Source organism: Ambystoma mexicanum, chromosome 10, assembly GCF_040938575.1.
Source record: "Ambystoma mexicanum isolate Mex_15411 chromosome 10, UKY_AmexF1_1, whole genome shotgun sequence".
NCBI classification, from domain to species: Eukaryota; Metazoa; Chordata; class Amphibia; order Caudata; family Ambystomatidae; genus Ambystoma; species Ambystoma mexicanum.
In genome coordinates, this window is record NC_090932.1 from 1,655,620,764 (window position 1) to 1,655,647,435 (window position 26,672).

At 45.3% G+C, this 26,672-nt stretch overlaps 1 protein-coding gene across 3 annotated transcripts in view; it reads right to left on the reverse strand.

Moving 5' to 3' along the window:
• The window catches only part of SFSWAP (splicing factor SWAP), a 964,816-nt gene that overhangs the window by 742,868 nt on the left and 195,276 nt on the right, over positions 1–26,672 (reverse strand). For all 3 annotated transcript variants that reach the window (XM_069620077.1, XM_069620076.1, XM_069620075.1), the window contains exon 9: positions 10,382–10,513. In XM_069620077.1, the coding sequence (XP_069476178.1) occupies positions 10,382–10,513 (132 nt within the window). The remainder of the gene's footprint in view (positions 1–10,381; positions 10,514–26,672) is intronic.

Here is a 26,672-nt window from a genome sequence, read left to right on the forward strand (position 1 = left end):
CTTGCCTTTGGCAAGCACCAGCCCAGAAGCCGGCCTCTGGCTCCATTGTGTGTGGAAGGACAGGATGCGAGAGAAACTCCTGTCCTTTGTCTCTAGGAATGCCTGAATGCAACCAGTTCACAGTCCTGATTGGCTGGCTGGCTGTCCTGCTGTGTGACTGACAGCCTAGGCTGTGCATGAATGGGAGAAATTTGCTTAAAAGGTGAGGATTTTGGGACTAAAGACAGAGTTGGCCACTGGGCGAAACATCCAAAGAAACCGGGAACGAAGCTTGCTGCATCCTCCTGGACCTTTGAATTGCCCTGTAAAGACCTTTTTCTCCTTGACAGAAGCTCCGGACGGAACAATTTCTCCCCTTTGGTTAGTGGGACCAACTAACCCCGAGACGAGCTCCACTGGAGCATCATCCCCGACTTACTGTGCCTCTCCATTGCTTCGGAAGCCCAATGCCAGGGGTCGAGTATCCGTAGTCGAGTGCAACGTCTGAAGCAGTAATAAATCCGGCTACAAGCTCCAGGAGTCTCCCAAGGACCGTCTAGAAGCAGGACAACCAGATCCTGAGTCGCCTCACCAGGCGCACGACCCAAGGAGTGAAGGAAGCCCAACTGGTATCCGAGATCCGCAACAGTGCTATTTGCTAAGCGCTGAAACCGTGAAGTACTGCTGAACCGAAAAGAGCCTGTAGCTGCTGACTGTTAGGTAAGAATTGATGTAGTCACAATGTGTGAGACTACACAACACTTATCTACTTGGTATTCGGTAACCCACCTTTCGGTATAGGCCTGTACTACACAAGTTGGTAGTGTGACTGAGCAGCCAGGATTCTCTCAAGAGGGGTAAATGTGAGCTGTAGCAATGAAATTCGCAAATACAAGTAGCCAAGTAACCCATACACTCAAGGTTTCAGTTATAGTTATTCAATATCAATATCAATTTTTTTAAAAGCGTTCGTTTAAAAGGGCAAGATATATAACAATCAGATATACTTTAAAATACTTTTTCAGAATCAGCACAAGTTAGTAAATACTCTTTAGAGATGCTGTTCACCCACTTTCTACACCCGGAAGTGACTTAATTCACAAGGACAGTAATGGCATTTATATATAACTAGTTATACTTTGCAGATTGTGAGGTTGCAGTTAGGAAAGGTTAATGGAAGGAAAATGGTTATAACAGGTTCTCAGTATAGGCAAGCACAATTAATCTTCCAATGATATATAGACAAGCCTTTCTCAGGAATAATGGTTAAAAACCAGGTTATCACCTATGAGGGACAGTAAGTATCAAAGTCAAATGGACCAGAAGAGTCTGCAGGGAGCTAGGGCAGCCAGAGTCAATTAAAGTCAATTGAGCATACTCCATGGAGCTGAGGCACTTCTTAGATAATAAAAGTATTGCACAAAATACAGTTTTGTAGAAATCACTTGTAGGGTCACAAGCTGATACACTTGCGAGATACAGAGTTGGCATCATCTCTAACCAAAGTAGAAAATGCAAGTCTCAACTGAGAAGAGCACAGCTAAAGACACTGAGGTAAGTACCCAAGTCTAAACAGTATCTCTGGTTTGAATACGAGTGGTCCAGCTGGATTCGGTCCTGTTGCAGCGATGCAGGTCCTGGGATCCGGAGCCTCAGTCGCAGGGACAAGAGGTTGTCGGCAGCTACAGGCTCTTTTCGGATCAGCGTCAATTTGTGGTTTCAGCACGCGGTAAACAGCACCACTGCAGATCTTGGAGACCGGTTGTGCTTCCTTCACTCCTCGAGTCCTGCACTCTGGTGAGGGGACCAGAGCACGTCGTCCTGCTTCTGGAGGGTCCTTGGGAGACTGGAGCTTCTGGCCAGATTGTAGACATTTCACTCGACTACGGATTTCTCGACTAATAGCACTCAGTTCTTGCAGCAATGAAGTAGTACAGCCAATCAGGGAAGATTGCCCCATGGAGTTCGTCTCTGGGTTAGTTATTCCTACTAACCAAAGAGAAGTCGTCCCGCCCGGAAATTCTCGTCGTTCAGAAAAAGGAGTTTCAGCAAAGCAGCAGGTCTTCACCGGACAATTGAAAACTTTGTTCACAGTTTTATTGTGTGTCTCCCAGTCGTCGATTGTGTCTAGTCCCAAAACCTTCACCTTTTAAGCAGGTTTCTCCCATTCAGGTTATTAAAAAAGGCAGTATGGGAATACCATAATGAACATACCAGAAGCGCTACACAAAGCAGTGGCCAGGGAGATGCAGGTTCAATTTTGAAAGACAGCAGGAAAGAGGGGAAAACACTATATGTCCCTGATATATCCCTATAACTAGGGAAAAACTTATATAAAAAGTTATAGGGATATATCAGGGACATATAGTGTTTTCCCCTCTTTCCTGCTGTCTTTCAAAATTGACCCTGCATCTCCCCGACCACTACTTTGTGTAGCGCTTCTGGTATGTTCATAATGGGATTCCCATACTGCCTTTTTTTAATAACATACAGTTGTGTGATGCCCTCCTTTACTGCGTTACAAATTTAGCCTGTTCGGGCTTGACCCTGTTCACTGTACTTCCAGTGCCCTTTGGGTAATTACTTCTCCCATTCATGCACAGCCTAGGTTGTCACTCAAAATCGGGACTGGTTGCATTCATGCACTCCTGGAGACAAAGGACAGGGGAGTTCCGGGAAATTCCCTCACATCCTGCCTTTCCAGACACTGGAGCCAGAGGCGGGTTTCAGGACTGATGCCCGCCAAAGGCAAATCTAACAAAGGGCTCAAACCTGCATTGGCGCACAGAGTAAAACCCAAGAAAGACCTCTCAAACAGAAATTGGCAAAAAATGAAGACCGGGGCCAATTTCACCAAATGGGTACTATACTGCAGCTGAGGATTCAGCCTGCAGTAGAAACGCACAATGGTAGGAAAATAAAACCACTGCCACCAGCCATTTAAAGTAGTGTGGGTAACATAACATGTTTACATGAGAACGTAGGATAAGGGGCTACTAGGTAAACCCCCAGCACTCCACATAAGATGGTGCGTGCTAGACTCACAAAGAGAAAAGGTAAGTAAAGTCAATTTCACTTTACTATTCTTGGGAACAGTAATTCACACAAAAAAATGAATTTAAACCTTATGAGAAATCTTAAGGATTTCTCTGCGACACTGCACTGAAGGTGTTTGTCACCATACAAAAAGTAGATGCCTATGGAGTTTGTCAGACTCCAAAAACAAAGGTAACGAAATCCAAATCAGGTCAAAATACATGAGAGAGTGAGAAAAGAGGTCTCACTTACTCTAGGGTTAAAATTAAAAAGTCCTAAAGTCCAGCAAAAGAGCTGGGGATCTCCAAGGTTGAAGGGAATTAGCACGGAAATGAGAATTCTCCCCAAAACCGACGACCTCGGCTCAGGAACAAGGGTCTGCACCACTGTAGCAAGAAATAATCCAGCTGGACCATTTGTCTTCAAACCATAGGTACTATTTAGGCTTGAGGTACTTACACCTCATTGCCTTTTAGCTGCGCTTTTCTCAGTTGGAATTGCAGTGGCTTACCTTTAACAGCTTTGACCCTAAAAGTGATTTTTCTACAAACTAACTTTATGCAAGACTTTGATTTAAGAAGTGTCTCAGATTCATAGACTGTACTCCAATTGACTTTGGCTGTCCTGGCTCCCTGAAGACTCTAGTCCATTGACTGATACAAGTTGTCCCTCATAAGTGGCAGCTTAGAGAGAACTGTTACTGCTGGGAAAGGCTTATCTGGATTTCATTGGGAGATTTAGTTGTTCTCACATATACTGAGAAACTGTTTAACCTTTTTTCTTCCCTAACCTTTCCTTTCTGCAACCTAGGAATCTGCAAAGTATAACTAGTGTGATTTATAAATGCCATTACTTTCCCTTGTGATTGAAGTCACTGTTAGGGAGAATCCTCATTTTATGGCTAATTTCCCCTCACCTAATGAGTCCCCCAGCAGCTTTGCTGGATTTCTGGAGTTCTTTTTTTCACTTGGTAAGAGTGTGCCTCTTTTTCCCACTCTTACCTGTGTTTTTGCCATGTGCATTTCATCTGCTTTTGTGATTGTGGACTCTGGAGTAAACCACTTCAGTGGCCCCCTTTTGTGCGTTACACAGCAACTTCAGTGCAGTGACACAGGGTTGTCTTTTAGACTTCCCACCGACTCCATTTCTGAGGCTGACTACTGTCCCCCAGAAAAGGGTAAAGTTGCCATTAACTTTACTTAGTCATTTAACCAGAGATCCAGTACACCCCATCTTACATGGAGTACTAGGAAGGGTTAATCCTTAGCCCGTTGTATCTGTACCTACTAGAGCAATGTTCCGCGCTTTTAACATTTAGACTTGGCTGGTGGCAGTGGTATCTACCCTAACTTTTCTACCGTGATTATACTATATAAACGTGGTATTGTTTTAGGCTATTATATTAGCCTCAAACTTAAACCTGATTGACCAAATACTTTTTCTTTTGGCTCCGGTCGGGTTTATTCGCCATTTCTTTTTGTTAAAGTCCTTCTTGTGTTTTACTTTGCGTGGCAAACCAGGTTTGCCTCCTTTGTTCACTGTCTTTTAGCGGGCTTCTGCCAAGAAGCCCTCCTCCAGGCGCCTGGGTGTCTAGGTGGGCTGAATGTGAGAGAGGGGGGGGGGGGGGTGTAGTCACCCCCTGCACAGGGTATCCTAGGAAACCCAAGTCACACTTTGCCATGATTGGCTGAGATGGTTGTCCGGGCTGGACAACCCCCCCTGCTGCATGATTGACAGCCAGGCTGTGTGAATGGGGGATTTTTGCATAAAAGGCAGGTCTCTTGGGCTAGAAGTCGCCAATGGAACTACAAGAAAGCAAAGAGAAGCGGAGAAGTCGGCTGCTGCAACTACCACGTCCCGGTGAAGCCCTGCTGCAGTCCTCAGCCATCTACCCTTCGACGACCAGAGAAGATCGAGTCCGGAGTCTTCCTCCCTTGAGCCTGGTGGGGATAACCAGCTCATCTTCCACAGCCAGAGGATCCTCTTCTTGGTCAAAATTTTTGCACACAGCTGTAGTAGTCCGGATAGCCACCTGAAGAGCCTCTCCTGTTTTTAAGGAGCGCACCTTTTATTCACTGTGGCTGCTGCCGGCCTCATCCCTGTGTGGTGCAGACTCCTCCAGACGTCCTTCACACCGAAGCTCCAGGAACTGTGGGTCTGCAGGAAACAACCAGGAACAACTGCTGTGGCACCAGCTTCTTCATTGAATAAAGTACTGTGTTCTGCTTGAAGAATTAGGGTGAACCCATGTTCTTCGCCTCCAAGGCTTGCCCTCGTTTTCTCTCCTTATAACTTTTGCTTCCTCTGTTGACAATATCAAAGTACTCCTGGCAACGTTGAATCTCGAACAGTCCGACTGTGTGATCCTCGACAACAGGAACCCGGTTCCACTTGACACTGGCTCCGGCCTATTGACTCTTGAATCCCTGTCAACTAGTGTTCTCACATTCTGTCTGCCTTGACAAAAGTATTGCCTATGATTTTTGCCCCCAACTCTCTCTGGTTAACTCAGGTGCTAAGAGTGTTTTTGCCCCAGTAACATTTCTTGTCACGGATATGCATTTCTTTAGTAAGACCGAACTATCATTACTGTCAAAAAGTGATTGCATACGTATTCCCGGAAACGTCTTTTGTTTCATAACACCAGTCTGTTAAAACATAGGGTACTTACCTTGAGTTAGAGGTACCAAAGTGAATTGGTTGTAGTGTATTTTACGTGTGATTTTGAATAGAAGTGTTTTGTTTATAACAAATGGCGTAAAAATTAATGTACTTATATTTTTTACCTGAAACCTTGAGTCAGTGTTTGCTTGAGTCACAGTAATTGTGGTCCATTTGTGTAATCTCTGCTACGGCTCATATACCCTTGAGATAAGCCTGCCTGCTCCGCTACTGCTAACACTTTAACTGTGTAGTACAGGCTTGTACCAAAGGTAAAACTTGTATTGCCACCTGTAGTCTTAATTGTGTGGAGTGGTCCCTAAGGGCACTGCACAGGATTCTGCCCAACAGTCACCGCAGGGAGTAGGAATCTTGTATAAAACCTATTCACCGATTATCCACTAACTTGTTTTGATTCTGAAAAGTGATACTAAAGTATATTTACATTGTTACACTAAATACCTTTTTAAATAACGCTCATTTAAAAATTGATGTTAATTAAATAACTAACTGAAACCTTGATTGTAAGTGTTACTTGGCTACTTGCATTCACGGATGTCATTTGTACAGTTGTACAGCTCACATTTACCCCTCTTGAGATAGGCCTGGCTACTCAGTCACCCTACCAACTTGTGTAGTACAGACCTATACCAAAAGGTGGTTTACCTAATACCAGCAGATCAGTGTTGTGTAGTCTCACACAGTGTGACTGCATCAATTCTTACCCAATAGTAACTAATTCAGGAGAGGTGCTCAAGGTACTTGGAAGTGTGCAGTACCTCCAAAATTGGAGACCCCATTTAAGCCCATTCCAACGATCTGGGATGAACGGATTAGAACAAACAGCTCCAGAAAAATCTTATTTCAAGTACCGTATAAGGTGCATAGAACAGAATGTGTGCATAAGAGTGTGAAAATAGAAAAATGTATTTGTAGTAATTTGAAAAAGTATCACTTTGCACACATCTGAAATGATGTTCAAGCATGAAGAGATGGAATGCTGCAAATACAAACGCTTTATTACCTAAAAAGATATGGAAGGGCTTACACTCGTGACGCGTTTTACCCCTACTATGAGCTTTTTACACAAGGTAAAATTCATCATTAAACCAGATATAAGCCGGAAGATTTGCTGAGAATCTTAAAACATATTTGTTATATCATGGTAAAGATTTTTTATGACAAAAGCTGATCTATATAGTAGTCAAACAATAGAAACAGGCTAGTTGCTACATTGCTTTAAATACACAATGTTTTGACATTGAACAAGGTACACATGTTAGGACCGGGTTTCTATACTCTGGTCTGGTGGACAAATATATAGAAGGCCCAACTGGCATAGTGACAAGGACAGCTCTGGGAACTGTAGCCAAACCAGTTCAAGGTAGGTGGACGAGTGGTCTAGGCTAAGTCTCAAGAGGTGGTGAGCTTGTAAAGGGTCCTCAATTAGTAAACCCAGTGCAAAGTCAGGTATTACACTTGATCAGTTATAAAAATACCTATGTATTTATGGCCATATAACACTGAGAAAGCCGACTACTTCTAGGTAATATCAAACAACACTAATAATAGATGCATATAAACAATCACAGGAGTAGGGCAAAACACAAAATGCATGTAAAGGAAGGCAAGTATTAGTATGAGCAGTACAAGTCCACAGAGGTGCAGTACTAGCTTCGGAAGTCCATCCCCAAGATGTATGGGGCCATGTGCCCAAAAGTTCACCAAAGCTCCATACAGTTTTGAGAGGATGGAAAAAATGAAGGTAGGTACTCTGGGGTCCAATCAACAGTTCCACGTGGTAGAGGACAAGTTGTTCTAACAAACCGGTCCAACATTCGGAGGGCTTGCGCAAACAAGCAATGGCAAAGCCAAACTATTATAGAAGTTTCTAACAGTTATCAAAACTTAAAATGGAGTTAGGGGTTCAAGTAAGAATCGTTACAACTCATCCCCCGTACTCTGATTCTTCTTAGGACTTGGCAGATTTTATGAAGAGGGTCCGAGGTTGCTTTTCCCACTGTCAGCTCCAGCCCTTGATGCCCAGAGACTGCAGGCTCGAGCAATTCTACCATCAGTGACCAATGTTGGTGCAAGGTCTTCAGGTTAGAGAATGTAGCAAAACCAGATGGAGGTCCCCTCAGCACTGGACACGACACAGGAAAGCAGTTTCAGATGACAACCATTGATGCAAGAGGAATCCCTTGCCGCGATCAGACTTTGCTTCCTATCTCTGGTCCCCTTGATGCTAGGACCACAAATATTTACAGAGGGCAGTCTTTCTAGCAAAAGCAGAGGACCACATTCAACTCTGAACGGACACGTCTGCAGCACGGTAGCCCAAACTCTGAGCTGGTCAGCCACTAAGCGGTCCAGGGGCACTTCCAAAGGCTCATCTTCGTAGGACTCGGAGCTGAAGTTGAGAATGGATTTTCCCTCCACCCCAAGGTTCGCAGCTGCTTCACAGGACAGTGCTCTTCCAGGACAGCAGCAGAAGTTGGTTGCCGGGCCTTCTCCGGTCTCCTTGCGAGTCTTGCAGCAGTATAGGATACCTGGAAGAAACTGAAGAACTCTCTGGAATGGGTGCTGGAGTCCTCTTATCCAAAAAGCCAGGTAAGAGCTGAAACTCCCACTAGCCAATGACCGATCTGGCCCACACACACCCCAGCAGTGGTCCAATCAGGACCACTGGTGGCACAACTCATGAATACCACACACTAAAACCAGGTTGTGGATTGGGACCAGACAGTCCCAGACCTTTTCCTGGCAGCAAACACCCATCGCCCTGCAGTAGCCCACCAAATGCATTTACTTTCGCAGGCACTGGAAGTCCATATAAGGATTTTCCTGTCCTCACAGGCCAGGAAGAAGGGTTAAAGACATGATGGCCAAGGGACAAACGAAAAACCATGTGGCACGGCCATGTTTGGACAGTTGGGTGGTAAACGATAAAACAAAATACACCCAAAAATAGCAAAACGTAAATGCTGCCACCAGCTTGTCCCTTATGTACACCTAAAGTAACCAAAACAAAAAGTGTACCCATAGTACTGCATTGCAAGATGCATTGTACAATGATAAAAAGTTTCCAAAGTGATAAATTACCATAACTGGCAACAGAGTAAGACTAAGGGAAACCAGGTTTCCCAGCCTGAAGGACCTGCCAGTTTCCCCATGACAAATGAGCAAAAGCCAAATGTTGTGAAACTTAAGGCTTCACTACACTGCAGAAAGTGCAGGTGAGACTCAAAAATAGTAGCAAAAAGTTTGGGAGTCCATAGAATTGGAAGCAAAGGTGCAGTAAAGAGAAATGGTTCCCAACAGGCACAGGCCAGATCTGTGCTGCCTAGTGTAGCCATTTGATGGTGTTCATTGACACAAATTGGGTGACCACATAGGCAGTCCTAATGGAAACCCAGAGTTTTGATAAGCAGAAAACCTTTGTTTTAAGAGCCATCACAAAAGGTGACAGCACAGTTTTCAGCCACTGAGCCATTGCCCAATGTCCTTCAGCCATTAACCCTGCACTTCCAAGCCCCATAGCCCTCCAGCCATTTCCCCTATATTCTCACACCACTCCTTGTCAGTCACCCTAAGACTTCACCCATAAACCTTCACCCCTGCCCCCACCCCCCCCAATCCCTGTCCTCTGGGAAAATGCTACCCGAGAATATTTGAGGCAAATGTGCTACAAGGCAAATACACCCAATTCTTTGAGTGTTGCTCTTGGCCAACTAAACAAGACCAGACTTCATATGCCCAAACCACATGGCCACCATCCACATGTCTAGCAAGAGTTATGTACCACAGCACATTCCTTTCAATACGGTGTGATCAGTCTGACCACATCAACCAACCGGTTAGGGAACCACTTGTGCTCACGACAGCCAGGGCCAGCTCTGATGTTCCCAATCTACAGATGTGGCCATTCTCCACATGCAGAGCGGGAGCTATGCCCTATGGCCTTATGCTCCCATGCATAACCTTCCTACCATCACTGCCCTCCTTTGTGTTCATTTATGCCATGGCCTTTCTGCACCCCATTCTTTTTGCTTTTATATTTCTTAATCTCATCCTCAAGTCCTCTTAACTTGCCAGATAACTCATTGTGTTAAGCACCAACTGTTAACATCGATACACCTGGCCTTCAAATAAACAATTTAAATGTAATTAGGCCAAATTAAGGCTTTTGTCATTCAGAGGCAGATAAATGGAGCATGACTGGTTACTGATAGTGGTGGCGAACAAAGCTGTGCTTGCAGATGCTATGCTGGAAACAAGTTGACATTTCTTATTCCTTCCTATCACTTTTACTCTCGATTCTCCTTCATTTCTTTCCAGGAGTGCTAACACCTTCCCCCTTTGTTAACTTAGCGGTGCTGTATTTATTCCTTCCTGCTCCCTTTTCTCCCAACTTCATTTAGTTCCCCTTTTTTCCCCCCCTTATAATATTTTCATTTTACGTTTTCACTCATGCCCTGTATAACAGCTGAAGGACTGTCGTGCAATTGTAGAATCAGAATGAAAACAGTTGATTAGGTTTATTTTTTTAAAGCTGGTATTGAAAAGTAAGGCCTATATTTTCAATACCAACTATCAGACCTTTGGGTTTAAGATCACTAACAATTTCAAAGCCAACCAGAAAATGAAAAGTAAAAAAAAAAAGCCCACAGCTCCAAAGACAAAGGAAAGTTAGATCGCTCACCTTGGATCATTTTTGGCACGGACACTGGTTTCAAATTTTATTCCATTCCTAGAAACATACTGTGCCAGCTTGTCGATCACAGGCTGAATATCTGGAGGCGGGGGGATGATGGCAACCACTGGAGCCATGGTACTGAATAGAAACAGGCAGAAAATGTACATGTTAGGGGTTAAACCTCAATACAAGCATTGCATAAGCTAAGGAAAGATTTCAGACACAACCTAAAGTGGTACCAAGAGATCATTTTAGTGAATTCTTTTTCCAAAATATTTCACATACATTTCTTTTGGTGCGCCTCCGTGTTTATTTTGATTCTGTATCCTGGGAGATAATCTACATTTACAGCATGAAACATGCTTTTGGAGATTTTCAGTAAAACAGACTAAGCCAAGATGAGTGGTTCTCTTACATATTAAAACACTAATTTAATACCAAACATTATACAGACATGACTGCGGTATTTGTAAAGGTCCTTCCTGTATTCAGTTAAAGAAAAAATTTGGCAAGGCGCCGAACAGCCAAATTACTTTTACTATGAGAAAGTTAGTTAAAGTCCCAAAGCCAGATTGTCAAAGATATTAAACCCCTGCTACATCTATTCCAAGCATCAAGTGCAGTCCAGCAGGAAGTCCCATCTTAAGCATCATGGACCTCCATGATCACAAGTGTTAGGCAAGATTGTATGCAGTACCATTTGGGTGCACTACAACAACCCTGACCTCCTGGCAATAGAAACCCAACCTTTGGTATAAGTCTGCACTACACAGGTTGGTAGCGTGTGGAGCAGCCAGGCTTATCGCAAGAGGGGTCAATGTGAGCTGTAGGGGAGTTACAAAGAGATTCACAGTGACAAGTATTCAAATAAACTCTTACACACAAGGTTTCTTGATAAATCTTGATTAAAGGATTAATTTATTTGTCAGTTAGAATAAGCCTTCTTCAGAAGGGAGCAATAGCAATATAAAACACAAATACACTCCACAAATACACATTTAGTTATCTAAAATCAGCAGATACCCATTTGGGATGACACAGGCACTACCTACACCCTCAGGTGACTTCAATAGTCAGGGTGCTGTTGATATTAATATATCACTGTTTGCGTTTAGAATATTCTGAGTAGTGTTAAAGAGAAGAGAGTTCAGAATAAAACAAGTATTCTCGCAGTTACTCTTAAAAAGGTAAGTACTTTCAAAACAACCACCCCAATGCAAAGGCAGTTACCCCTTCCCTGGAAGGAAGGCAAAACATAAGCAAAAGAGAACAGAGTCATTCAGGGAGCCTAGGCCAGCCAAGGTTAAGTTAGCGAAAGTCAAGGTGAATTGAAGCACTTCTTGCAGGTAAGTAGAAAGTCTTTTCCAATGTTTAAAAGTCTTTGTAGAATAAAAGAAATCAAAGCAGGGCCACAAAAGCTGATTAGGCTTGTGATGTAAAGAAGCTGACAGCAACTCTACACATGTAACCAAGCAAGTCTCCAACGAGGACAAGTAGCTACACAACAAGAGGTAAGTTCTTAGACTGCACAGTACCTAGGTTGAAGAAAAGGTGCAGCAGATGACTTCTGTTCCTGAAGCTCTTGGCCAGCTTAAAAGCAAAGCAAACAAACTGGTGTTCCTATTCCTAGCTATCCAGTTCCAGCAGCTACTGCAGTGGATACTCGACCCGCTTTGAGAGGATGTCCAGGTGGCTTACTTTGGAGTCGATTGGTCCCATCAACTCAAAGGGAGAAGTCGTCCTTGCAGGAGCATCTCTGTTAATACGAATTTGGAGTTTCAGCACAGCAGCAGTGCTTCAACAGGCAAACCAATGGTCCAGGAGTTGCAGCAGGCATCCTCTTCAAGTTCTTTTGGATTCCTTCGTCCAGTGGTCCAAGACAAAAAAGCCTCACCTTTTATGCAGCTTGCTCCCATTCATTCCAGCCTAGTTGTCAGTCACCCGGCAAGGTGGTTGTCCTTGCCGGACAGCCAGCCGGCCAATCACCTAAGAGTGCATTATTGTCTCCTAGGAGACAAAGTACAGGGAGTTTCGGGCAGCTCCCTCGCGTCCTGCCCCCGCCAGACACCCTGGAGCAAGAGGCAGGTGTCACTTGTGAATTCCGCCAAAGACAAAACGAACAAAGGGACCAAACCTGGTTCGGCGCGCAGAATAAAATCTCATGAAGGACCTTTCCACAAAGGAATGGCGAAAAAAGAAGACCTGGCCATTATGACAGAAATGGCACCCATGGGTGCTTTACCGTGGCTGCGAACGCAGCCAGCGGTAAAATCCCATAATGGTAGTAAAAAGTAAACTACTGCCACCAGCCATTCAGTGAGGAAACGGTAACATAAAAATATTACATGAGAAGCTAGACAAAGGGGATACTAGGTAACCCCTCCAACACCCTATTGCAAGATAGTGTGTGCTGGTTCTAGAAAGTTACAAATGCAAGTAAAGTCAATTTCACTTTACTGCTCTGGGAAACAGTTTATCGGAAGAGGCATTTAAACGTTTGGGAAACTGGAAGACTTTGTGTCACTGCACTGAAGGTGCTGCGTGACACAATGTAAACAATGATGCCTATGGAGTTTGTCAGACTCCAAAACCAAGATAAACAGTTATACAAAATCACATTAAAACACGAGAGAGTGGGAAAAAGGTTCACTCTTTCCAGGTAAAAAAAATAAATAAAGTCCTTAAAATCCAACAAAGTTGCTGGGGGTCTCTAATGTAGAGGGAATTAGCACATTTCTGAGAATTCTCCCTAACAACAAGACTGCTAATAGCTTCTTGCTGTTAGGGATGTTCTTTTGCAACTTTCCCTCCATATTCTATGGGCCCCCAAACATTTTGCTTTCCAACATTCCTGACTTTATACAGTGAGGAAAAGTCTTCAGCTTAACTCCACTGGGCTTTTGCTCGCATGTTATGGGGAAACTGACTAGTCCTTCAGGCTGTCACTACACTGTCCCCCTTAGTCTTGACTTTTTGTGTAACTTTGCAACATTACAAAATGCATCTTCCAATGCAGTGCAATGGGGTTTCTTTTGTATGACCCTAGACTACAAAGGGATTGTTTTGGTAATCTAAGATGTGCCTAAACGCAAACTGGTAGCAGCAGTTAGATTTTCATATTTGTTACTGTATTTTCCTTCAGCTTTACTGCGTTTGGCGGCCAACAGTGTCTGGTGCACCCAATCAACATGCACAGAACTTGCATGAGCCTTTATTATTGTTCTTTTTTTTATATTTCCACAAACTCTAATTAAAGGGCAACTTCACAACTTCGAATCAACGGCAAGCCCTCATGTCCCGATTCGCATTCACATGCGAATTGGGGCAGGAGACGCCGTGAGTGACGACGCATTACTGTGCACGGGTCTACACGTCGTCCCAATTGGTTGCCTAGGAACCTAAACAGAAACCACTCCTAGCGTTAACACGCCTTTAAGCTACGTGATGTAAACCATTGCAGGAAGAACAGTTTAGATGACACATATTCACAAGCTTACTTGCTGTCATACAACAAATAATCGTCCCTACACAGAGGGTAACGTACGGTTTTATTACTGGTATTTCTTCGATCACCGTGCTGCTGAACACGCTCACAGGCATGCCCAACAACAGGGTTTGAGTCTCTTAACAACCATCCCCTATTATTACACTAACGTACCCGCACGTTTCTCTTTTTCACAGGCAGAGGAGCTGCAGCAGGTAAACAGGGTCGCAATGTAGTCCGTCTTTGCTTAATACGAGCATCTATAGTAACATACTCATACTAGACCTTATTTTACCAATAGTCAGAGACTCGCCTGGGGAACAATTGGGAATATTCAAAGTTGGATGCGCATGGTTGTGCGACGATTACAACAATCTCAATTCTATGACAAGCACATAGGTAAGCGACTCATGAGCTTTACATAAACGCAGTCAGAAAACAAATAGGTCAACAGAACACTTATACATTTAATGCGTTTTCTTGCAGTGCATTTTTAAACATTCTGGCCAGTCATACGCCATTAATTGACAATTGGGGTAAAGTGGAAATCTCTTCACAGTATAAGGCTGTTCTCAACAGTTTTTCGATTCACTATTACATATTTTGTTTTATTTTTTTCTCTTATTGTCTTATTGGGACACCGTCATGACATACAGACTGTTGTGGTATGTAATTGTTTTTCATGATTTCATTTTTGTACCTTTATACTTTGTTGGGTGTCCTGACCCACGTTTGAGCTATCATGCTGCAACATTTGGTGCTGTGGGCTTAGAAAATCCAAGATGGCCAAAAAGCCCACATGTGCGCCAGAATCTAGGAGAACCACGCAGTTTGTGCACACTAAAATGGTTGCCTAACTTGCCACCCACCAGTGCGAGCCGGATGGGCCGGGGTGCCATGAGTGAAATGTGTGCCAAAGGAAAAACCGCACTTTAAAATCACCTTTTGTTTCCCTGAATGCCAGCTCAAAATGCCTATTTTCAAACATTGCAACACATCCAAAAATCTCACTGAACACCAGCGGACATCTGGCAGAATGAAGTATGTGTGCATACTAAATCTGGGAAGTTGAAGAGCCCCAAAACAATGTTCATAACAAGACTGGCTGGGCTCTGCAGGTCTGCAGCAGCCTAACTGAAACTGGATTTAAAACTACCAAAAATCAAAAATGTTTAAATTAACTGAGTGACCTACTTTGAGTGTCACATAGTTTGTCACTGTTGAAATGTCATAGTTTTGAACTTAGAATCAGCATTCTAGCTGCATATGTAAAAATTGTCTTGACTTAAACTGGGGAACAAAAAGTGACATTTTATCTGAAACCTGGCTTAATGAAACTGAATTCTGCCTGACATCTACCCCCACAGGAGTTAAAACCTGCTCAGCCACTCTTCCCCTTCCCAAAAGGAGTTGTCACCTCTCCGATTAGATTAGGGGTGGAGCAGCTACAGGGAGTTGAACAAAGGCCTGTCCTGGGCCCAGGCAGATGGTTTATTAGGGTGGCCGTAAAAGAGCTTCCTCTTGGCAGAAGCTGGGAGGGGCAGGGTCTCTGAGCTTGGCAGAAACTGGATGAACTGGTTTCTACCCCATGTGACCTGGGAAGACACACCCCTGTTGGCCAGAATATGATTCTAAGAAAGATGTATAACTCACAGTGCGGACTTGTCAAAATTATTTAAATGATACCATAATTCTTGTGAATTTTCTGTGCACGTTTTAAGACGCGTTGAGAATTTGTGTGATGTTCTGGGGCAAAACCCTGCTATTTATGCATACTACAGACTCTGTGTTTAAGCTAGAGACATGGGAATTTACTGAAGTATGTATGGACAGGCCGTGTATATGTGTATAATTTTTAATGAAGAACCAAGGTTGCATAACCCACTAAAATCGAAAATGTTGCCGTTTCTGAATGCAAGCCCTCAGGAAGAGCAGATTTGGGACAGAGACTACCTCATGTGATAGGTAACATGTACATGCAATGACAAACCACTATGTATTTGAGAAATGTGCATTTTGATCAAATATAGATTTGTGGGCAAACTGACCAGGGGAGGATCCTCTGACCCATAAAACCTACAGCATCACTCTGACTCACAGTTCCTTCCCCAATCATGGGAGAGGGGAGAATTGGGCCAATGACAAGTTGAAAGAGGGGCTGGCTAGTGATGCTGCACACACACCCACTTTCAAAAGACATAAAAAGAGCCACTGGAAGCTAGAGAGGACATTCAATTCCATTTGCTGCGGAGCATGCGGACCGACGACTTCACATCCAGAGATCCAGACTTCAAATCCATCAATCTCCAGAACCTGTAGCAGTACCCAGAAAGCAGAGCAGTACCCAGAAAGCAGAGCTGACCCAGACCGCTGTTCGCAGAACCAAAGAGCTGACCCAGATCACTGTGAAGTGCAGAGACCAGAACCGGAGTCCAGTCCAAAACCCGACCAGATCCGTGGCGAGGCCTATTTCTAAATATATTGTGAGTACCTAGCAGAACTGTGCAGAACCAATCACTTAGTTAAAATAATCTAATCCAAACTATTTTAATCTAACCAGAACTGCCTCCTAGAAGTTGTCACCTGTCATTTGCAAAGCTGTCACCTGCATTTTCTAGCTGCAAGCTGTAACCTGTCGCTTTGAACTTTTAAAATTTCAAATCCGAAAAACTACCTTTATTTAATCGTCCGTATCTCTGGAACCGTTTGGGCTAGGAACTTGGTTTAACTTTCCTCTGAAAGCTTAGAATCTCATATTTTCAACGAGCCTAGAACCGACTTCCTACTCCTACTGTCTCCGTAATCACGATTCTCGCACCCGCTAATTTTGCCGCGATTTGCGATTTGGCCAGATTTCTTTACTTGTAAAAAGATAGCTGCTTTTGCCTGAACTACTAAATTTCATTTGCCTCTTAAGAACCATCCCTGAATCATTGCTAGAATGAGCCTGGACTAATATTAACTAGATACCACTCACCCTGAACCTCCTGAAGAGAATTAAAAGCATTTTCAGCATATTTCTCCCTGCATTGTCACCATATTCAAAGCACTTGGGTCTGTGTTTCAAAACTCCTATCTGTTGTATAAGCTGCTGGGGGGGAATTGAACTGAATTCTATTTGATTGCATTCCTAAGAACTGAGTCCCATTCTATTCATCTCCTTACATTGCATTAAGGGGGGGGGGTGAATTGTCCAAGATAGTGATTACATTGTCTTTTGCTGAAATCCTATCAAGTTATTTTCTGTACTGCATTTCATTCCACATTGCATCCATTTGAAACCATAAAAGTATTGTTGCTATCGTATCCATCCTATAACCACTCATCATTGATTATAAAGAAGTGTGCTAGTGCCGGACTATCCATTATTGATTACTGCTCAGATTAAGTGTGATATTCAATTATTAATTTATTATAAAGTGTGATATATATATATATATATATATATATATATATATTGTTTAAATGATCAAATAAACCATTTAAACTTGCAAAACAGAACTACTTCTTGGCTCAGTGGGGTCAGGGGGATTCCAAGAGAGGGGTGTTATATAGGGGTAGTCATCCAGAACTCATGAACTGGACGTAAAGAGATATCAATAAGGGTTTCCATTCAGTATCCCAGACTAGGCATTGACTTAGCTGTAGTGTTGAATTGAATCCTCTTACAAATTGGGGGCTCGAGCCGGACGTTTGGGTTAGATCTATCACTTGTGCAGATTAATACAGCGTGCCAGCTGACCAGATACACATATCCGGTCGGATCACCACGCTTTTTTACGCTGTAAAGCACTCCTCAAAGGAACGCTCTAAGGAAAAGGTCTGTTTTGCAAAAATAAAATACAAACTTCTGTAAGTCAGGACAGAGACCAATCTCTAGAATGACGACCTTAGTAGACATGAAAATAGCCAGAGAGCACTTCTTACATAAGTTATTTGTGAGAGGTGAGTGGACTCACCAGGACCGCATGGTCTGGTTGCAGGCCATCACGCAACAGGTCACTGAAACAGGGTCAGATATATGGAGAGATCAGGGTCCCTTACATGTGGCCCTGAGTGAACTATACATGGCTCCTAAAGCTAAGGATGAACAAGACAAGATGGTTAGGATAGCGGCATACCTGTACCTATATATGGGAGACATGCAGGATAAATGTACTGAAAGCCAAGATCTGGCGAATAAGCGACAGATGGCGTTAGAGAAGGTCCAATCTGACCTGGTCTCTTCTGAGCAGAGGCTGCAGGGGAGCCAGGAGTCAGAAAATGATAGTAGGCAGTATATCATTAAAATAAAAGAGGACATGGATATACTGCAACAGGAAAAGACAGACCAGGATACCAGAATTCTGGCTTTGCAGAAGGAACGCCAAGACAGTTTGGACTCCCTACTGCAGAGCCAGAAAAAGCTGGAGCAACAGATCAATTTCAACAGGGCATGCACAGAGCAGGTAGCCACCCTGCAAATCCAACTAGACAGAGAGAAAGAGGAGAGCAATAAACTGATCCTGAAAGACCTGGATACCCAGGCAGAGTTTGATCAGGAGCGCCAGAAAGCTGGTGCCTTACAAAGGCAAAGGGACGACCTGGCATCACAAATTCAAGCTCTTGGTCAGGAAAGGGACACCTTAGGCCAGGAAGTCTGCCACTTAAGAAGAAAAATGGAAGAAAATCACCTCGCCCTCCAGGGACAGGGTGACCTCCAAAAAGAACACCAGAACTTGTTAGAGCACACCAGGAGGGTGGAGGATGCTCTGGCAAGAAAGGAGCAGGCCAATAGGGACACAGCTCAGGAGGTAACCCTCCTGCAGCAGAGACTGGCCCAGTACTCCATGACCAATCAGGAGGCACAGAGAGAAAATGAGGCTCTCTGTCAGCACAATGATAGGCTCCAACAACAGGTAGCGATGCAGGAGCGACTGATAGTGTCTAGTAAGGCCTTAACTGAGGAACTGAAAGCGCAGGCTCTTGCATTGCAACAGGGAGCAGGGGCGGATAGAGACCAGGTTCGCTGGGAAAGGGAAACTCCTGAGCACAACCTCAGGAGCCCTAGTACCAGAGGCCTTTATCTCTCTCAGTCCCTGGACTCTGCCACCCCCATGTCCCCTGGCGCACATGAGCACAGGGATGGCAGATTACTATCCAGCCAGAAGCATGGGGCTCATAGGCCAGTACCTCCCAGGAATGGTGGGCGGGCATCCGGGTATGGGCACCCAAGCACAGTGCAATTTAGTGGGGAACCCCAGGAGAATAGGCCCATTAAGGGCATCCTGAAAACCTCTGCCCAGTTAGGTCAGTGGGGGGGGGGGTACCCATCAAATCCTGGCAGCAAAGAGGAATCTGAAGACTCCTCTGAACGGCGCAGGACACAGGAGACCAGGTCCCCACATTCTGCCAGCCATTCCCAGGCTCGCAGAATCCGGGAAAACCTGGAAGATCAGACGGGCACCTCTGGGAGCAGTGCCTCTGAGTCAGAGGATGAATGGACCACGGTTACCCGAACCAAAAAGGCCAATAAGGCAAAAAGGGCCTTGCTTAAGGACCCATTGAAGCAAATAAAGGCAATAAGGAGTGTTATCACGCCTTATCATAAGAACGCCAAGTATTCCGTATGGGAACACTTGGAGCTCTATGAGCAAATGATGGAGACTTTCCATTTGAAGGACAGCAGTAGTTGCATCCAGTACGTCAAATGGACATTCTCCCCAGAATACTCCAGTTTCTTTGCGGGGCTGGAGGACCAAAATCATTTAAGATGGTCCACCTATAAGGCGGCCATCTTGAAACATTTTTCTGTTCACAGAAATCCTCAAGAGGCTCGCAAGGCAGCCTACAATTTGCAATGTGGGGAGGATCAGCCCCACAAGAATTCGTGCAAGAACTGAAACGTGCCTTTGCGCAGACCACCAGAAGGGTGCGCACAGACAGCAGAGAATTTGTCAATACATTTTTCCATGCCTTGCCCAAATATATAATGACCCAGCTCGTGAGAGATTTTCATGAGAAAAGATCTTTAGACTGGGTCATTGAACAGGCTACCCGGATCTATGAGGTGCAGAAGCCCATAGAAAATAAAAGCAATACCTAGAAAAATCCCAAAACCAACAGCACCCCTGCTGCTGCCAAGGTGGCAAAGGTAAAGGTCACCCCCGTTTTGGATTTGGAGATGGGGGGGCCTAAAAACCTACCTGCACATAATAATTCACAGCCCAGAAGGCCCTCGGGCCAGTCACAGACAGGGAGTCGAGGAGGTAGTCCCACAAATGGGGTCCCCCGCTCCCCTGACTATGTAAGTCCCCGCTATAAGGGAAACTGACCAATCCTGGGTTATGTGTGGACTCCTCCAGCCCAAGGGGGGGGGGGGGGAGATCCGGCCAAGCACCTAACCCAGGGAACTTCCCTCCCAACTTCCCACAGGAGGGCAGAAATTCTCCAAATCCTGGGCAGAACTTTTTCCCCAGGTATCCGCCCAATTTCAAGCCCCAAATTCATCCATCCTTCTTTCCCCAATTCCATGAGCCCAGACAACCTAATCCGGGAGAGGGGAGGCCAAGGGTGGAGGGGTACCAAAATCTTCCCAACCAGGGGTACTACCAGAGAAGGGATAGCTACCCTTCCCAGGATCAGCCCAGGGGAGAAAATAGAGCCCCGTATCAGCCTGAGCGGGTTTCACAACTTGAGCGCCAGGTCCAAAATATGGCACGAGATCTGGATCACATACTGAGGGCTCAACAGAACCCTCAGATGAGCATGCCACCGCAGAATGCCCCAAACTCGACCTGGTGCTCCAGAACAATGACGGGGGCAGCACCTCGATAACACACCGGCTCCCAGGGAGGAGGCACAAGGGGAAGGGGGGTGTAAAACCTTGGAGGAAGCTTCCTTCCCAACTTGTAAACAGCCCCTGGAAAACCAGGAACCAGAAACAAAATCTCCTGCCCCTGAAAGCCTGCCTCCCAAGGAGAAGAGGTGGGGTAGGAGAAACAAAGGACCCAAACAGACCCACTTTGTGGAGGAGGTTCAGGTCTTCCAATTTGAGGGAGAGGGATCCTCAGAAGATCCTGGTTAAAGGATCTTCTCCTTCAGAGATGAGGGAACTCCTCCCAAAGAAAAATGGGTCCCAAGGGATGTCAATTCAGACTGGGGAGATATGGAGACTGAGCTACCGCCGCCCATCATCTCATCCCAGAACCCACAATACCGAAATACCCTGGTTCAAACCCATCCTGATGACTGCCTCCAAAATGGGCGGGGCGGCCCCGAACCGGAACCAGGGGAACCCACAATGTCTCTGATCTCCAGTTGCCAACTTTTTCGTTCCGATTCCCAAGGCTCTTCACAGAATTCTGCCCAAATCTCTTCGCTAGCAATGTCCAAAACCAGAATGTTAGCCCACCAGTTGTCCAAAAATGTGCATTATCTGTGCCCCCTTGAGGAGAAGGAGGGAAGATACTATGCCCCGGTACAAGTACAGGGGCAGGGTACAATTTTGGCACTGGTGGACACTGGATCCCAAGCTACCCTTCTGTCCAAAAGGGCCTTTGATGAACTAAATGCAGGAAGGGGGGAGAATTAACGAATTCCTCTCACCTCTCTTCCTGGACAACTGCAGAACTTTGACGGGAAGGAAATTCCCGTTGAGGGGACTGCAGACTTGGACATTAAAATTGGGCGACACAAGGTGAGACACCCGGTCATAGTAGTGACTCCAGAGGGCACCCCTTGTTTACTAGGGAATGACCTCCTGAGAAGGTTGTCTCCCCTAATAGATTGTGTAAACAAGGTCCTCTGGACCCTGACTAGCCGACCGATAAAATTAAAACAGTGTCAACCATGTTAGTTTAAACGGCACCTGCCACATGGTTGAACAAAAATCTGACCAAGTACAATTTCACTTCCAGAACAACCAAATTCCAGACGTGACAGTAATAGCAGTAGGACAACAGACTGGTGATGGGGGTCCTCTCTATTTCTGAAAATCAACCTTCCTTCCAGTTTAAAGTGGTATTCCACACTGGAAGGAAACACCCTGAAATTCTTTACTAATCCACAATCAGAAACTCCCACTCCTATAGTCCAGAAAGATGTGAAATCAGCTCAGAGCCTGGCTGATATTCAGCAAATTGGAGAGCAGTTGTTCATCCCTGTTCAGTTAAATGATGGGAAGGACTCTGTTCTCGCTCGAGTGTGCGTGAACAACGGTAAGAGCTTCATCAGCGAAGCCATGTTCCGCCAACTCCCAAAAGATCCAGCCATTCCCACATTCAAACAGATAGACAAATGGGAAATGGACCTGGAAGCACCTAATTCCAAACAGCTCCTGCCAAGCAGGTGTATGCTCAAAATCTCCATTGGCAACAAGAGCATAGTCCATAATTGTTGGGTCGTGCGAGACGTCACTGCCGCCTTTTACTTAGGCAGTGACATTCTCAATCGCTTTGCCATTAGTTTGGACCTAATAAACTTTAAAGCTTGGTCCCGATTAGCGGACAATCCCATGGGCTTTGATGATATAGAAAAAGCATTTAGGTCAGCTCAATTGCTACCTTATGCAGTTGAAATTCAGATGAAAGAGGAAGTCACCATCCCAGAAAGGACCCGACAATTCTCCCTGGAAGTGAAAGTTAAAAGGGGACAATATTTGCCAAACCCTGATGCTTATATACATCTAAATGCTTCTCTCCAACAGCAAGGGTTGGGGGTAAACCCAACTCCATTAGTCAACATAGAACATGACACCATTCCAATAGAGGTGGATAACAGCGACTTAAAGAGTATTACTCTAGCCGCAGGCACCATTATTGGAATGGCGGTTGATGACCGACATTTTTCCATTGATCTCGGAAATGAACTGTTAGGACCAATCCCCAAGGACTGTTTTGACAGTGACAGTGAGGACAATACAACACCAGGCAGGATTTTTACCCGGCATGAGGGGAACTTCCTGGTGTACACTTCCTGCCCCTATGGTAAGGAAGATGTGACTTCAGGAGGGACGAGGTGATTTTCCAGGTCCATGAGGGTTGCCTTTCCCACCTGAGGCCTCCAGTCCAAATCAGCACTCTGACCAGGGACTTCTCCACCCAGCTGGAGGAGGCCGCTGAGATAGCCAAACCAGAAGTCTTTCCAGGCTTCAGGCAGATGGTGGAAGAGAGAGTCAACCTAGCTGATGCCTGTGTGACTCTGGAACAGAAGCAAAAGTTGAAACAAGTTTTCTTGGATTTCCAAGATCTCTTTGCGGTAGACTCATATGACTGTGGTCGCACCGACATCCGCACAACAACAATCCCCACGGACCCTGGAATGACTCCAGTGTTTGTGAAGCAATATCGTTTGCCTCTCGCATCCATGAAGTCCCTTACTGAAATAATTAAGAACCTTGAGTCCCGGGGAATAATCCGTCCAGTTCACAGCACCTTCAATAATCCGGTGCTGGGAATATTGAAGCCAAACGGCCAGTGGAGACTCTGCGCCGACCTCAGGGAGCTCAACAAACGGGTCCATACTTCCTGATGGCCTCTGCCCTACATTGACCAAGGGCTGGCCCAGATCCAGGGGTCACAGGTATTCACTGCAATAGACCTGACCAATGGATACTGGACTGTGCCTGTCAGTAGGGAGGACCAATACAAGCTGACTTACCTTTGGGGGCCAGCAGTACACATGGACCCGGACTCCCTTCGGATACCTCAACTCCGGCAATTAATTCTACATTTTCCTACACAAGGCCATGCCCGACCTGGGTGCAAGGGGTAACCTGGCTTATGTAGATGTCCTCATCAAAAGTTCATCTGTGGAGGAACACATAGCGGAGATCCGTTATGTTCTGACCCAGTTGAGGGCCGCTAGAGCAAAACTTTCCTTTCAGAAAGCACAGTGGTGTAGAACCCGTGTTAATTTCTTGGGGCATGAGATTACTCCTCAGGGTCTCTGTCCCCAGGAAAAGAAAGTGGAAGCACTTCAGAAACTGAAAGACCCGACAACTCTGCGGGAACTAAGGAGCCTCCTTGGACTGACTAATTACAACAGAAAGTTCATTGAGGGCTACGCAGAGATCACCAGACCCCTGATTCATCTCCTGAAGGGGGGGGTCAAGCGGGAATGGGGTCCAGAACAAGCCGAGGCGGTAAAACAACTCAAAAGAAGCCCTTATAAGCGCCTTGCCTAGCTTACCCTGTCAGAAACAAGGAGTTCTTCTGGAGACGGGGTTCTCTAATATGTGCTTGACGGCAGTATTATACCAAAAGCATGACAAGGTCAATAAAGTAATCTCCTATGCAAGCAAAACTTTATCCTCTGTGGAGGAAAAATTCAACGATTGTGAGAAGGCACTCCTGGCGACGGTGTGGGCATTGAAGAATTACCGCCCGTTTATCCAGGGGGGGAACACATCATAGTGGAGACTCCACACCAGCCTCTGCAATATCTCCAGAGTGATAGAATCCGGGCCGGGAATGTGAGTAATTCCCGAATTACTTCCTGGATTCTGTCAATGCAAGGCTTTCCTGTGGAGGTCAGATATGGCCAAAACAAGAAGAGTCCCCTCGCGCAAGGTCTGGCTGACTTGTATGATTGTGCCAGAGAAAACTGTCTCGAGGACGAAAGTCTAAAAATCAAGGACAACATGGAGGCATACCTTAATTCCCCACACAAAGTCTTTGAAGAGGACAAATGTGAGGGAATGCCCACTGTATGTGGATGGATGCTCTTACCATGTTGACAACAACGGGAAGAAAGAACTGGTGGCTGGCGTAGGGAATGCATGGGTGAAGGAGTTCCCAGAACCCTCCGCTGGATACAAAATTGGTCCCCGAAGTAGTCAGGTGGCAGAATTGATGGCTATCAGGCCATCCTCACTGCTGTCCAGCATCAACTCCACGAACTGGTCATAATCACAGATTCTGATTATGTACGGAACGGGTTCGTGGAGCACCTGGTTAATTGGAAAACCAGAGGCATGTTATGTGCTAACAACAAACCCTTGAAACATGGGAAGTTGATCCAAAACATTGATGATCTGGTCACATCAAATGGGATGACCATCTACTGGAAAAAGATCAAGGGTCATTCCAAAGTAGAGGGACCAGACAAAACTGGAAATGACTTAGCTGATCAGCTGGCCAAAACCGGGGCCATCCAAGGGGATCTAATTGAGATTGAGTCCCTGTTGGGGGAAATCCAGGTCACTGCTATCACTAGGTCCCAGACAAATGCTCACAGTGATCTTTCAACTGCCCAATGGAGCAAGGAGACCCCTGATGCTGATTTGATTACAGCTCAGAAGGGGGGTCCAATTATTGGTAAGTTTTACCAACACCTTGAGGACCCTGAGAACTTTCCCCTGACGGATACCGATTACATTGAGAAAGAGGACCTAAGAGTGTTGATGAAATGTCCAAAAATGTTCCGGATCCAAGACGGTTTGCTGGTAAGGAAATCCAAAGCTGGCCACTATCAGTGGGTGGTTCCTACCTCATTCCGAAGCCTGATGTTAAGTCACGCCCATGATGCGGCCACCGCCGGTCATAGGGGGTTTCACACAACACTGTAAATCTTAAGAGACGTTGCATACTGGCCACACATGGGGCAGGACCTTGACCAATACTTGAAGGGGTGTCTTGTGTGTGCACAATTTCAGCCATCACCCCTCACACACCGTGCGCCTCTTCAAAAGAGGGGGATGACACTGCCATGGTCAGATTTGCAAATCGACTTTGTAGGCCCTGTGATTCGCTCGACTAGAGGAAACAAGTACATGTTGACCGTTACATGCTTGTTTACCAAGTGGGTGGAATGTCTCCCAGCCCCAAATTGCAAGGCAGAAACTGCAGCTGCCCTGATGATTAACCACATCTTTTCCCGTTTCGGTCTACCTCAAAGGATTGAGTCAGACAGGGGTAGCCACTTCACCAGTGAAGTAATGACAAAGATGTGGGAGATACTGGGGGTTAAAAGGAAGCTACACAGTGCTTACAGGCCAGCTTCTTCTGGAGCAGTGGAGAGATACAACCGAACCATTGTGAGCATATTAAAAAAGTTTGTGGCAGATTCTGGGCCAAGTTGGGATATCCGATTACCTCTGGTCCTAATGGCCATCAGATCTACCCCTTCATCTGCAACCAAAATGTCACCATTCGAGTTGATGACTGGACGCAAGATGGTGCTTCCGCAGCATTTGCTCTACAGGACCCAAGAGCAGACACTAATAAATGCCTCCACAACTCATGAGTATGTGGAGAATTTAAGGAAACACCTTCAACATGCTTTTGCCTATGCTCAGCGGAATCTAGAAAGATCAGCTGAGAGTATGAAGACCCACTATGACCTGAAAACTTCCAGGAAGGAATATCAGGTGGGGGACCGGGTCTATTTATACAACTTCCAAAGAAACCAGGCAAACCAGCGAAAATTCTTGCCTACATGGAAGGGACCCTTTGAGATTATAGACGAGATCTCCCCTGTGGCCTACAAGATCCGCATCCCCAAAGGCGGTTTGGCAGAGGGGGAAGACAAGTGGGTCCACATAAACCAGTTGAAGTGTTGCCATCCCAGGCACACTTTGCAGCAACTGGAGGAGTCCTCTGCAATCCCAGAGGGTACCGCTCCAGAGTAATTCAATTCCAACCCTAAAAGATCCTACATATAGCCTATCAAATTCTGTGTTTCTCAAGTTTATGTGTTCCTGTCTCTTAATTTAAAAAAATGTGCATGTTCATATCTGTTGAGTTCTAAAATATATATGCCACCCCACTATATCAATGGTGGGGAAAAAATGTCTATGAATAGGTATTGCCGCTCTTCCTTTGTCGTCCTAGG